General features: G+C 54.6%; 1 protein-coding gene across 1 annotated transcript in view; it reads left to right on the top strand.

The window, feature by feature from the left end:
* The first annotated feature begins 328 nt into the window (after positions 1-328).
* The window catches only part of LOC105467827 (periplakin), a 56814-nt gene continuing 42779 nt past the window's right edge, over positions 329-14363 (top strand). The window contains exon 1 of the mRNA XM_011717550.3: positions 329-653. Within this exon, the coding sequence (XP_011715852.2) occupies positions 592-653 (62 nt within the window). The 5' untranslated portion in view covers positions 329-591. The remainder of the gene's footprint in view (positions 654-14363) is intronic.

The following is a 14363-nucleotide window of genomic DNA, read 5'->3' as shown; positions in this document are numbered from 1 at the left end:
GGTGGCAGGGTTTGAACTCAGGCCTGCGCCCTCCGCAGTCCAGCCCCCTTCCCTCAATTGCCACCATCTGAGTGCAATTCGCTAGCTACTGGGGCACAGGAACCCGTGCGGGTCTCTGCCGCACCTGTCTTGCGGGGCCCAGCTGGGTGTCCGCCAAAGCACCAGGAGCGCCGAGTTCCGCGGCAGCGCAGAACCAGGTGAAGGCCTCGGCCAGAGGCGCGCCGGGCCCGGGGAGGGTGGGGCTGCGAGCGCCCGCCCCGGCGGCCTTTGCGCCCCAGCGCCGGCCCGGCCTCCGGAGTCCCCCGGCTGGGGGTGGGCGGTGTCCGGCCAAGACCCGGTGTCCCCACCCCCGCGCCCAAGCCCCGCCCGCGCGGTGGCCCCTCCTCGGGAAGGTAAGCACCACCTTCTCGGGGAGCGGCCCGCAGAGCCAGTGGCCGTCGGGCGCCCCGCCCCCCGCGAGTAGGGACCCGGCGCCGCTGCCCCGCAGCACTAGGAGCTCCGCGCGCCGCCGCTCGCTCACCTGCGCTCCCTCCCGCCCCTCGGTGCGCGCCCGGCCCGCCAGCCGCCACCGCCCGCACCCCGAGCGCCACCATGAACTCGCTCTTCAGGAAGAGAAACAAAGGCAAATACAGCCCCACTGTGCAGACCCGGAGGTGAGGAGGCGCCCGCAGCTCCGTTCCGGGACGCTCTTGCGCCTGTGGGCGCACAGGACCGGGAAGACCGCCCGGGCAGTGTAGGAATGGGGGTCACGGGGGCCCAGGAACAGGGGACTTAACCGGGAGTGCGAGACTCACGGGAACGTGGGACCGAGGCCACCCTGAAGCTGGGAAGCACCGCCGGGTGGGAGGGGACTGGCTGGGGCACCCGAGGGGGAGCATAATTGCGGACTTCGGGGACTCCGGGAGCCCAGGGAGCATTGCCTTGAGGGCCTAGGGCATGGGCAGCTGAGCTGGGGGTACAGGGCACCCCCGTGTCCCAGGGTCGCTCTTGAGCAGAGGGTCGCCCAGGACCGGGAATAGACACCTGGATGCGGGGGCGGAGTTTTTGGAGGACCGGGCACTTAAGGCGGGGTCGCCGTGGGCGACCCAGGAAGCTCCGTCCAGGGGGCGCCCTGAGGCAGGGAAATTGAGCCGGCGTCGGAGGGGTGCTCTCCAGTGCCTCTGAGACCGCGCAAGTGTTCCTGGCGTCCGAGAGGCGAGGGGGTGGGGGTCCGAAGGGGGTGGGGGTCCGAAGGGGGGGGCCACCCCCCGCTGCACTTCCCGGCATCTGCCACCCTGCGCTCCAGAGCCGCGCTCAGAGGCTCTGGGGGGTGCGGGGTCGGGTCGAGGGGCACACAGGCAGGCACCCCCTTTACCTCCCCACCCTCTGGGTTCTCAACGGAGGTTGGGTGGCGTCCGGGCCTCCTCTTCGAAGCTCGGTTTCTCAGGGGTGTGGCTCCCTGCCCCCACCCCAGCCCCGAAACTGGCGGTGTCTCTGAGCCGCGGGTTCCCAGGGCGGCCTGGGAGGGGAATGGCATGTCTTGATGTGTTTGCAGTGAGAAGCAGCCCACGTCCGTTTTGATAAGCCTAATGTGTTCACTTAATAACCTGTTTGGGGGAGCCTGGTGGAGATGCTGAGATTGATGGAGGGGGTGGGAATCCAGCCCCTGCTTTATGCCCCCACTTCTGAAAATAGAATGGAGGCTCTGGGTTAGCAAGGACCATTTTGCCAGCTTCTTGGACAAGAGGCTTCAGGCAGGTGAGGGGCCCGCAAATTGCATGGCTCTCCTGGCTGGGAGTTCTGCCCCCAAGCTGCTCTCACTGGGAGCCTGCAATGTGCCCTCCAGCAGCTCCTCACTCCCTCCCTAGGCCCCAGAGGAAGGCAAGGAGAGGCTTCTGGGCCCAGGGCTCCCACCCAACCCCTGCAGTCCGGCCTAGGCCGACCAGTCCGACAGGTGCAGGCGGTGGGGCCCTGGCATGCTGGAGTGCAACACTCCATTCCCTGGCCTTCCAGCCCTTTCAGAAGCCCTCCTGCCCTGTGATCCCACCCACCCATATCTCCATTTGGGCCCTTTCAAGCTCAGAGGCATTTCCCCCCTTCAGAGATTTCCCCACCCCTCCCCTATCTTTCACAACCCCAGAGACTGGGCAGGGCCTGCCTGCTGCTCCTCCGTGGCCGCGTCCAGCTGGCACTCGGACCCAACTGGGGGCCCGTCCAGTCCCTGCACTGTTCCCTAGGGCATTGCACAATTGGATGCTCTGTGCCAGCCGTGGAGAACCGTTCTGTCCTCTCCACCCCAGAGACTAGGCCCATCCAGTCCTTCACACATGCAGACACCCACACACCAGGAGTGGGGCCAGGCCTCGCCCCGCCCTCTGCCTCCCCCTGCCCTCTGCCTCCCCCCAGCCTCCCTTCTTTCTGCAGCTTTCCATCCCTGAAGGCCTCAGCTTGGACCTAACAAAAGGTTGTAATGAACCCAGACAAGCTGGGAGGGGTGCGGGCTTTCCTGAAAGTGTGAGGATGAAAGGCATCCCATCCTTTATAGCTGCAGGGACTCAGAGGGTCTGGGGTGGCAAAGATTTGGGGTCCCGCCACTCTCTGTATCCCTGACCCAAAGCAGCCACCGTCTGTCCTAGACTGACAGCCATTGGTCCCAGGTCTCCACTTAGATGTGTCTTTCTCCAGGAAGCCCTCCTGATTCTGTCCCTCAGCATGGGGTGAAAGACCATTCCTTTGAGCCTTGCCACCCCAGCACAGAATGAGCACAGCCACAGCTCTGAGCAGGTGTCAGATGCCTCCCCGGGTGGTCTCCAAGCCCAGTGCATCCCTCTGCCCCCTCCCCTTAGTGGGGACTAGTTCTTAGACTAGATTGTGGGGTGGGGGTAGTCCTGTACCCACTTCTCTCAAATGCATCTCTCGAGCATTGCCTGATGCCCAGCTAACCCCATAGCACGTGTCTTGGTTGGGGGTGGAAGGGACAGACTTGTGGCTCTAGGCTGTGGTCGCTGGTCACAGGAAGTGGATCTCCAAGTTATTCCTTCACCCCGAGTTTTCCAGGGCCCGCTCCATTGTTTGGGGGAGGACAAGGTTGCTGGTGAGATTCAGCGTGGTGGGGCAGGTAGGAGCTCCAGCACCGTGAACAGAATGTCTCACTGTTGATCCTGGCATCTCCACCCTGGAGCCTCTGGAAGTGGGCACAGAACGGGTGGTGATACTGAGTGTCTCATGCATAGGGCTGCTGGGAGGAGCAGGGCACAGCACACGGGAGGTGCCCGGATGAGGGTTAGCACCCCTTTCCGGGCCCAGGGGACCCAGGAGCCCCAAGTTGTGACTTTCACACCCAAGGTAGTCAGGCCTTTGGACTACAAAGTGTGGATGAGTGAATGAAGCACCCCGCCAAGAAAGCCACCCCTTCCAGTTTGTCCGCCTGGGCCGGGACAGGGTGTGAACCCCGTTGCTCCCGTTGCCCGGGTTCCTAATGACAGGTGTGAGAGCTGATCTTCACACCTGAGCTAATGACAGAGTCAGGCTGGATGGTGCGGGTCACCAAGGACAGCATCCAGCGTAGCAGAGAGGCCCTGGAGTAGACCCGCTCCCACCCCCCTGGCTGTGCAACCTCAGAGGAGCTGCTTGACTTCTCTGAGCCTGTTTTCTCACCTGTGGGATAGGAATAAGCACGGTACCTGCTTGGAGATGTTGACTGAGGATTAAATGAAATAATGCAGGGGAAAGGTTGAGAATGATAAGAGGCCTCAGGTAATGGCAGCTATGACAATTACAGTTATTAAGCAGATGCGGGCAAGGTGGCTGTGGTATACCCAGGGTTAAACTTGATATCATGGTGGACAGGCTATGTACTGCACAATTCCATAGGCACTGTTGCTGGGGGTTAGCAGGTGGAGGAGACGTTAACCACCTCCCTGCACTTGAGTCGCTGGCAGTCACATCAGAGAGTAAGATGGAGTCAAGCTTCAGTACATGTATGGTTATGTGAGCATCGGGCTGATAGGGCCAGGCAGGAGCAATGGAGCGTAGAGCCGGACAGATGAGGTCTCCAGCCTGGCCACTCGCTTGCTTTGTGACTCGCCTGAAGTGAGAATTGTCACAGTCAGAGCACAGATGCTGGGAGGTGAGGGAGGACTTCCCAGAGGAGGCATCTGACCTGTCACGGGGCAGGATGGAGTAGCCAAGACCCAGCTCTGCAGTCAGGCTGAATTCTGCCTCTGTTTTAAAAGAAACAGCCTCCCTGAGTCTCAGTGCTTCTGAATCTGTTGAATGGGATTAATCTTGCCCCTCCACCCTGATCTGGGTCCCAGTAAACACCCAGCAGCCTGGCCTCACCTACACAGGTCTTGCAACACTGGCCCAGCCCTGATGGAGTGCTCCTGCATGGGAGGCAGGACCCCAGGCTTTGAGGGGAGAGCTGGCAAAAGGGAAGCATGCTCTACTGGGAGGCACCGGGGGTACCCTGAGCCTCTTGGTGGTTAAGCACACAGTGTTTTATTAGCTGGGCATGGTGGTGGGTGCCTGTAATCCCAGCTACTCAGGAGGCTGAAGCAGGAGAATCACTTGAACCTGGGAGGCAGAGGTTGCAGTGAGCCAAGATTGTGCCACTGCACTCCAGCCTGGGCAAAAGAGTGAGACTCTGTCTCAAAAAGAAAAAAAAAAAAAAAAAAAGCAAGAACACAGCGTTCAATGCTAGCTGGGCATGAGTTCAGGCCCCAGCTCTGTGTCTCTTAAGCTGTTTGATCTTGGGCAAGTCACTTAATGTCTCCGAGCCTCAGTTTCTTCATCTGTGAGATGGAGATAAGAGCAACCCCCAGTTGGTGAGGCTGCTGGGTTAATCAAATGAGAGGATGCGCGTGATGGGTCTAGCCCGTGACCTGGTTCAGAGCAAGTGCCTGGCAAATCATAGCAGCCAATACTCGGAAGCACACACTGCTATTTTTTTTTTTTTTTTTTTTTTTTTTTGAGACGGAGTCTTGCTCTGTCACCCAGGCTGGAGTGCAGTGGTCGGATCTCAGCTCACTACAAGCTCCGCCTCCCGGGTTTATGCCATTCTCCTGCCTCAGCCTCCCGAGTAGCTGGAACTACAGGCGCCCGCCACCTCGCCCGGCTAGTTTTTTGTATTTTTTAGTAGAGACGGGGTTTCACCGGGTTAGTCAAGATGGTCTCGATCTCCTGACCTCGTGATCCGCCCGTCTCGGCCTCCCAAAGTGCTGTGATTACAGGCGTGAGCCACTGCGCCCGGCCACACTGCTATTAAGAGTCACAATGGGCCGGGCACGGTGGCTCACGCCTGTAATCCCAGCACTTTGGGAGGCCAAGGCAGGCAGATCACGAGGTCAGGAGATCGAGACCATCCTGGCTAACACGGTGAAACCCCGTCTCTACTAAAAATACAAAAAATTAGCCAGGCGTGGTGGCAGGCGCCTGTAGTCCCAGCTGCTCGGGAGGCTGAGGCAGGAGAATGGCATAAACCCGGGAGGCGGAGCTTGCAGTGAGCCGAAAGCGCGCCACTGCACTCCAGCCTGGGTGACAGAGTGAGACTCTGTCTCAAGAAAAAGAGTCACAACGGGCCAGGCACGGTAGCTCACACCTGTAATTCCAGCTCTCTGAGAGGCTAAGGTGGACGGATCACTTGAGGACAGGAGTTTAGGACCAGCCTGGCCAACATGGTGAAACCCCATCTCTACAAAAATATTAAAAATTAGTTGGGTGTGGTGGCGGGCACCTGTAATCCCAGCTACTGGGGAGGCTAGGCAGGAGAATCACTTGAACCTGGGAGGCAGAGATTGCAGTGAGTCTTACCACTGTACTCCAGCCTGGGAGACAGAGCAAGACTCCATCTGAAAAAAAAAAAAAAAAAAAAAAAAGATTCATGACTGAGCCAAGCCTGGAGCTGACCAGGGAGCTGACTCAAGCATGCACCCATTGGTCAGTGACGGTAGGAATGCCTCATCGATTTGGGAGAGGGCCCATGTGGGTGACGGCTTAGAAAAAGCCGCCCCGCCATTTCTCAGGCACATACCGTGAGCCCAGCAAGGCCATGGATGTTACATGGGCTGGTGGGGGCGGGAAGCAAATGAGGCCTCCCCACCCGTACCTGGAACTGGCAGCAACTGTGACTGGGGACTGCTCCAGGCCAGATGGTAGAGTCATTGGTGTTTGTGCTCACTGCCTCCACCCCCAGCAACCCACTCTACCTCTTTTCCTTCTGGCTTTGCCCCCTCATCCCTTGCCCAGTTCTCTTGGAAGAAGGAATGAGACCGGATAAATTCGATTCAGGACAGCGCTGAGCTTACCTGGAGGAACAGCTGCTAATGGTAGCATTTCAGGCATTGTCAGGGGAGATCATTTGGGGAAAGGGTATTTTGGGGGAGAGACACAGCTCCCTCCACACCCTTTAGGCAACACCCTAAGGCTGTGGTGGGGGGAGGCCCTGGGAGTGGAGGACCTGGGGGAGAAGCTGCTTTAGAGAGCTTCCAAGGCTCCTCGTCCAGGGAAGAGAACCCCGGCTTCCCAGGGTGCAGCTGTTCTCTGCTCCTGGCAGGGCTGTGCCGGTGTTGCTGGCACCACCTTCCACCCTCCCGGCCTGCCTGCCCCGGCCTGTCTTGGGAGCAAATGGGGAAATGGCTTCTGGTCTTTGCTCCCCCGGCTTCTGATGGGTTGCTGTGCCACAGCCTCTGGAACCCGGGAGGCCGCCCGGTGCCCCTTTCTGCCTCCGGGTGGAACAGAGCTCTCTTCATCCCAGCGCTGCCCTTCCCTACCCCAACCTACCTTTTTTTTTTTTTTTTTTAGTGTTCTTTATTTATTCTTTAGAGACAGGCTGTCACCGTATCACCCAGATTGGACTGCAGTGGTGCGATCATAGCTCACTGTAGCCTCGAACTACTGGGCTTAAGCAATCCTCGTGCCTCAGCCTCCTAAGTAGTTGGGACTGCATGTGTGCACACCACCATGCCCTGTTAATTTAATTTTTTGTAGAGATGGGATCTCACTATACTGCCCACTCTGGTCCTGAACTCCTGGGCTCAAGCGAGCCTCTTGACTTAGCCTCCCAAAGCACTGGGATTACAGCCATGAGCCACTGCACCCGGGCCCTTTTCCCTTTAAATGGATCCCCGCTTCTCCCTGCCTGCAGAGCCAGCAGCCCAGCAGGCCTCTAGCCCCTCTTCACTGTTCCTTCTTTCACTCGAGTGCTCCAGTCCCTTCTCCCCATGGCAGCCAGGGAGCTCCTTACAAATAAATCTGACCATACCTCCATTTGCTTAACCTCTGTCCCAGAACTCCCTTTGCTCTTAGGCCCTGGGAGCTGGCACCCTGCGCAACATCAACATATGCCTGTCACCGTCTTGTTTCCACGCTGTGCCAGGCCACATGGCCTTTCCCTGTGCCATTCCTCTTGCCCAGAATGCCCCTCCCACCCCTTTTCACTGCTTCTCTTCCGCTTCCAGGTTTACCTCCTGTTCCGCAGGGAAGCCCTCCCCAACCTCTCTGCTGGGGCAGATCCACCTATTCTGTGGACTCCCCTTCTCCTTGGTAGCTCTTTTTTTTTTTTTTTTTTTTTTTTTTTGAGACGGAGTCTCGCTCTGTCGCCCAGGCTGGAGTGCAGTGGCGCAATCTCGGCTCACTGCAAGCTCCGCCTCCCGGGTTCACGCCATTCTCCTGCCTCAGCCTCCCGAGTAGCTGGGACTACAGGCGCCCGCCCCTGCGCCCGGCTAATTTTTTGTATTTTTAGTAGAGACGGGGTTTCACCATGGTCTCGATCTCCTGACCTTGTGATCCGCCCACCTTGGCCTCCCAAAGTGCTGGGATTACAGGCGTGAGCCACCGCGCCCGGCCCTTGGTAGCTCTTATCTCGGCAGCTACGTGACTCTGGGGTAGCCAGATGTGGCTGCATGGCTGCCTTCCCCCAGAGACATGTGCTGAATGAATGAATGAATGAATGAATGAATGAATGAATGAGAGTAAGCCACAGGGGACTGCTAAGATTCTTCCCTTCCCTCAGCATCTCAAGAGAGCATACACTGCCCTGTGCTTCACACCCCAGGACCAGCAGAGCCCGGAGGTGGGGATAGATGAGGCAGGGGTTCCAGCTAGTGGAAAGGAATGAGAGGCCTGAGCAGGTTGCCCCCTGCCTTGTCCCCATCCAGTCACCTCCTGCATGCAGGACGGTGGGCAGAGAGTTGGTTGAGTCTGCAGCTGGCAGCAATGCAGAGTGATAGTGAGATAAAGGGGGACCCTGACTCAGCCACACGGGCTTCTGCAGGAGGGGTCAGTTGGAGAAGAGAGGATAAAGAGAGTGCAGCTGACAGAAAGAGAGAGGGATGTGTGTACCCACAACCTGAAAAGGCAGGACGGTGAGCAAGCAAAGCAAGTTGATGAAGGATGCAAAGACGACGCTTGTATATATACATTTTTAGAAACATACACAGAGCAATTCCATACACTCTTCCTGAATGCAAATGTGTCTATGTATTGGAAGGCTTAGGGGACCAGGTGCAGTGGCTCACACTTGTCCAAGAGCTTTGGGAGGCCAAGGCGGGAGGACGGCTTGAGGCCAGGAGTTCAAGACCAGCCTGGGCAACATAGTAAGGCCCTATTTCTAAAAAAAAAAAGAAATGAGCTGGGCATGGTGGAGCATGCCTCTAGTCTTAGCTGCTCAGGAGGCTGATGGGGGAGGCCCTGAGTCCAGGGATTCAAGGCTGCAGTGAGCTGTGATTGTGCCACTGTACTCCAGCCTGGGCAACAGAGCAAGACCCTGTCTCTAAATAAATTAATAAAATAAAACAGACTTAGGAAGAATCAGTAAATCTAAAATTCTGCCAAACCCTGGTGGTGGGGACATGCACGGCTGATTCTTCTCAGTGCTTTTCTGCATATCTGAGTAGACCATGAGTCTTTCAGTTTAGGTGAAGGGTGGAGTAGAGAATGCAAGCTGGTGTGGGGCACAGCTGGCAGGGGGCACAGCTGGCAGGGGGCACAGCATAGGAAAAGCCTGCAGGCAAGCCCTGAGTCCTGGGACTCCGAGTCCAGACCATAACAAAAGAAAGGGTCTGGGAGAGGAAGGAGAGGGGCCTCAGGAAGCAAAGGGGGCCCAGTCCTGGAAGGCAAGCAGGCAGGTTCTGGATGGGGAGACAAAATGGGAGAGTCTCTGTGAGGAAGTGGGAGGGGAGGGGAGGGGAGGGGACCAAAACTGGGAAAGGTATGAACACAGAAAGGCCTTGAGGTTGGGGCCTAGCTTAAAACGATCACCCTAACTTATGATTATTACATTGTCTGAGATAAATTCTACCCTCAGCTCTCTTTCCAAGTGAGGCTCAGAGAATTTGAGTGGCTTGCTCCGGGACTCTCAGTCATTCATTTTTTTTTTTTTTTTTTTCTAGTAGAGTTTCACTTTTGTTGCCCAGGCTGGAGTGAAGTGACACAATCTCAGCTCACTGCAACCTCTGCCTCCCGGGTTCCAGCGATTCTCTTGCCTCAGCCTCCCAAGTAGCTGGGATTACACGCGCCCACCACCACGCCCAGCTATATTTTGTATTTTTAGTAGAGATGGGGTTTCACCATGTTGGCCAGGCTGGTCTCAAACACCTGACCTCAGGTGATCCACCTGCCTCGGCCTACCAGAGTGTTGGGATTACAGGCGTGGGCCACTGTGCCCAGCCATCTCAGCAGTTCTTACCCAGACACTTTGAGAGGGCTGGCAGGGTGTCCTGGCCGCCCTGCCCATCCTTTCCTAGGCAGAGGATTTTTGTCACGCCTTAGAAGATAAAACACACCGGGGCTGCTGGCTCAGCTTGCAAGGCCGCAGGGCTGTGGGAGAAATAGAACTTGCAGAATTTTTTGCTGCCCCCACTGCCTGGGCTAGGATTTCAGGCTGATACCTTTTAGGGTTTCAACTTCTCTGTGGCCATGGGGACAGTTTGTTTCCCATTGAAGGCTGAGAAAGGATTCCAAGTTTGTACCACAAAGAAGAGACAGGGCTTCAACCCTGCTTCAACCCCAGATGAGAAGCTCGATTCGGCCGGGCGCAGTGGCTCACGCCTGTAATCCCTGCACTTTGGGAGGCAGGTGGATCACCTGAGGTCAGGAGTTTGAGACCAGCCTGGCCAACATGGTGAAACCCCATCTCTACTAAAAATACCAAATATATTTTGTGTTAGAGCCCAAGAGTTGAAGGCTGCAGTGAGTTATGATTGTACCATTGCCCTTCAGCCTGAATAACAGAGCAAGACTCTGTCTCAAGAAATAAAAAAGGAGGTTGGTGCTCTTTGTCCAGTCCTCCTGAACCCAGAGTGACATCCTAATGCCTCAGGGCACCAAAGTTGGCTGGAGCCCTATTTATCCCCTGAGTCCAGGAATTCAAAGCTGCAGTGAGCTATGAATCCTCCCACCTTAGCCTCCTGAGCAGCTAGGACTAGAGGCATTCACCACCATGCCCAGCTAATTTTATTTATTTATTTGTGATAGAAATAGGGTCTCGCTATGTTGCCCTGTCTTCAAGAATTGCCTTGGTGTTACCTGAAGCAGCTTGAACTTGTGTATGATTGTAAGAGGAGCCCAAAAGCGTTCACCTGACACAGGACTCTAGGCCCCAACACAGTCCTGGAGGCAGGGCGGCCTTCCTTGGGCAGAAACAGATTAGGCCTTAAAAACAGACCCAGAATTACTACACCAACAACCCTCTCATCTTAGGATGTATTTCCCCAGGATTAATAGCTGGGTGTGAGACATTTACTGTCTAATTAGCACGGGAGTTTCTAGTAGGGAGAGAATCAGTCAATTGACCAATCAATCTGGTATTTATTGGACACCTCCTGTGTACTGCTTTCTCATAAGACCTCCTTCCTATAGAGATATAGGATTCTTCCTCATCTTCTTTTTAACCTTGCTGTGGTTCAGTTCCTTGTTCTCAGACCTCGCTGCACATTAGAATTACATTAGGAGCTTTGAACAGGATGTCAGAGCCCTTTCCAAGAGCAGTTAAGTCAAAATCTCCATGGACATGGATCCAGACATCATTCTTTTGATGTGCAGCTGGTGGGAACCACATAGTTACATGGATTGCCCCACTCCCTCTTGTCTTTGAGGTATATGGACAGTGCTTTCTCTCTTCAGTACCAGTTGCCTGGTATGTCACTCTCCATTTCTTTATTCTCAACCTTCCTGTATCATTTAGTTTCAAGTGTGTGTGTCTTATAAAATGGCACATAGCTTGGGGGTGGGGTATATTTTGTATTCTCACTTAAGAGTCTTTTATCTTTTAATAGGCAAAATTAATTCATTTACATTTATTGTAGTGACTAATGTGTTTGAACCTACTCCACCATGTTGCCCTATTTATCATGCTTTCTCTTTGTTTCCATTTTGCTCTTTTCGTGGGTTTTATTGAGTTGAGTATATTTTCATCATTAAAGTTAGATTGTAAGGCCTAAATGGAACACAGTGGATGAAAATACCCTGATCTAACTGATCTAAAATCTTTGTTTTTTTTTTTTGGAGACAGAGTCTCACTTTGTTGCCCAGGCTGGAGTGCAGTGGTGTGATCTCAGCTCACTGCAAGCTCTGCCTCCCGGGTTCACACCATTCTCCTGCCTCAACCCTCCCGAGTAGCTGGGACTACAGGCGCCTGCCACCACGCCCGGCTAATTTTGTTTTTGTATTTTTCGTAGAGATGGGGTTTCATCATGTTAGCCAGGATGGTCTCTATCTCCTGACCTCGTGATCTGCCTGCCTCGGCCTCCCAAAGTGCTGGGATTACAGGCGTGAGCCACCGCACCTGGCCAAATCTTTGTAATTATACCCATTGGGGTGTTTGTCCTTAACCTACCTTCTGGCTTACAGACTTTTGAACAATTGGGATTTGCTCATCTTTTGGGAGAGGGCCTTCTGTTGTCCTTAATTCCAGGCCTTACATAAGCTTGGGACTCAATGAATAGGTGTAAAATTGATCAGGTATTTTATAGCGTGTCAACAATTCATATCTCTGGGGGCTTGTTAATGGAGAAGGGCCTGTTGCCAGGGCCTGTGAGGGGCAGAAAGATGACAAGGAGTTGGTGGGGTGTGGTTGAAAATTTATTTGGCAATTACTGAATATCTAGAAAGTGCCCAGCTGTGGCTGCAGCAGTTACAAGCATAAACCTTTACTAACCTTTTGACCCTGAGCAAGTGGCCGCTCCTTCCTGAGGCTCAGTTTCCTCATCTGCAATGGAGCTATGATAGCACCTGCCTCAACCAGTTGTTATAAGGATCAGAGATGAAACCTGCTTCCGGTTCTGGCGTAGGGTGTGGGCCAGGAAGGTGTTCACTCAGTGCTTCCGCCTGAAAGGTCTGTTCAGAGGGACAGGCTGGGAGTTCCTTGTGGTGGCATCTTAGGAGAATGACTCAGCCTCAGTTTACCATAACTAATCATTACTGAACCAACCACTGGGATTAATTGTACTGATGAAAATGACAACAAACTGTAAATCACTCTGCCTCCCCTGGGTGGCGAATGCCTGACCCCATCATTCTGTCTCGCCAATGTCTCTTGTCCCTTTGTCTGTAAGGGGTGGGTGTGGATCGATGTTGATGTCCCCTCTGTACTGAGAAGGTGGCTTTGAAGCCTGTCTTCATGGGTTTGAATCTTGGCACCACCACTTCCCAGCTGTGTAAACTTGGACCAGTTTCTTAACTTCTGTGAGCCTCAATTATTATCTTCATCTGGAACACAGAGACATAGGACTTACCGAATTGCATTAAAACATCTGCTCAATTCAACACCTATTTATTGAGCCCAAGCCTGCTCAAGGTGTGGAATGAAGGGTTAAAGAAGGGCCCACTAAAAAAATGAGTAAGTTCTCTTTGTCCAAAAGTTTAATAGCCTAACAGGTAGGATTAAGAGCCCCAGTATCACTAAGGGTGGCTACTTCCTAGGGCTTTGAGATTTCAGTGGGTGATGCACAAAAGGACTGAGTGGTTGCTGGGTACCCAGTAGGTGCCTTCAATGTTGTTACTATTCATCAGTCGTTTCCTGAGTGTCCACGGTGGGTGCCTTTGTGTCAGAGCCAGGACAGATGTTTCAGGAGCCAGGCAGTGTATAAAGAAGGTAGGGGCAGAGGGCTGCTCGGCACCGGAGGTGCACCTCCCCCGAGCTGGCCCCGCAGGCAGGCAGGACGCCAGAAGAGGATGACCGTGGTGACAGGAGGCCCAGCCCCTTCTCTGGACTCTGGGAGAGGTGAGGCTGGTTCCAGGGAAGGGTGTACACTCCTGTGCATTCCAGACATTCCAGCACCAATGCAACCCCCATACACACCCACTGAGACAGAATTAACCCCCAGAGGAAGGGACGGCAGATGTGATCAAAGGCCAGTGGCCCTGGCCAGGCAGGGAGTGCTGAGCCTGCAGGGACCTGTGTCCACACATCGGGGGAGAGTGCAGGCTGGGCTGTGACCCAACAGGGGACACAGCAGTTCTGGGTGACAGGGACAGCTGGGGCTTATGCCATGGCAGGAACGTGGCCCCTTCGATGTTGCTGAAGTATGATCTGTTCCTGGGGTGGCTGCCGTCCCAGCCTGGAGAAGGGGACAGCTGTGAGCAGGCCAGGTGCCTCCAGCTCTGCCCCGTGGCCTATGGACAGGGTTGCAGCGGCTCTGGGGACCTGGGGAAGGGTGTCGGGCTGTGGTCTTTGTGCCAGGGTTCTCCACACCCAGGCGCCAGGCTCCACTGGGCACAGTTGGGAGCCCTGGGTTGTTTTGGAGTTAGGCAGCCAGGGAAGGACCCTCAGAGGATACCCTGTCCTGGGGCAGACATCTAGCTAATGAGTGTGGACAGGAGGCAGAGTCGCAGGGTTCAAAGAGAATTAGCATTTATTAGGTGTACCTGGGTACCAGGCACCGAGTAAGACTGGAAGATGCTCTGAGCGCACATCAGCTTTCCTACAGCAGAACTGAAAGGCTGTGGTCACTGCGGGCTTAGAGCAAAGCAGGTCCGGGTGCCCCAGAATCACCTAGAATCTTGCTGTCCTATTCAGTAATTACCGGCCCCGTGACATGGGCTGTGCAAGTATGTCTGTGTGCCAGGGTTTGAAGACTTAGTATGAAAAAGAGAATGTAAACTATCCATTAATAATGGTCTGTTGGCCACTTGTCAAATTGATCATATTTTGGATATATTAGGTTAAATAAAATAGAAAAAAAGTTCACTCATTTCTTCTTACTCTTTTCATGTGGCTACTAGAAAAATGTAAATTGTCTCTGTGGCTCAGGTTCAGTTTCTGTTGAACAGTGCCTCCTGTGGGAATGTTTTCCAGCTGTTGAGTGTCTTTCTGCTTGTTCCATGGCAAGCAGGCACGATAACCCCATTTATGTTCAAGGAACTTAAGGCTGAGACAGGTGGAGTAC

The sequence above is a fragment of the Macaca nemestrina genome, chromosome 18 (genome assembly GCF_043159975.1).
Source record: "Macaca nemestrina isolate mMacNem1 chromosome 18, mMacNem.hap1, whole genome shotgun sequence".
Taxonomy (NCBI): Eukaryota; Metazoa; Chordata; class Mammalia; order Primates; family Cercopithecidae; genus Macaca; species Macaca nemestrina.
The sequence above is the reverse complement of the archived record's forward strand: the minus strand, read 5'-3'. Positions and strand labels throughout refer to the sequence as shown.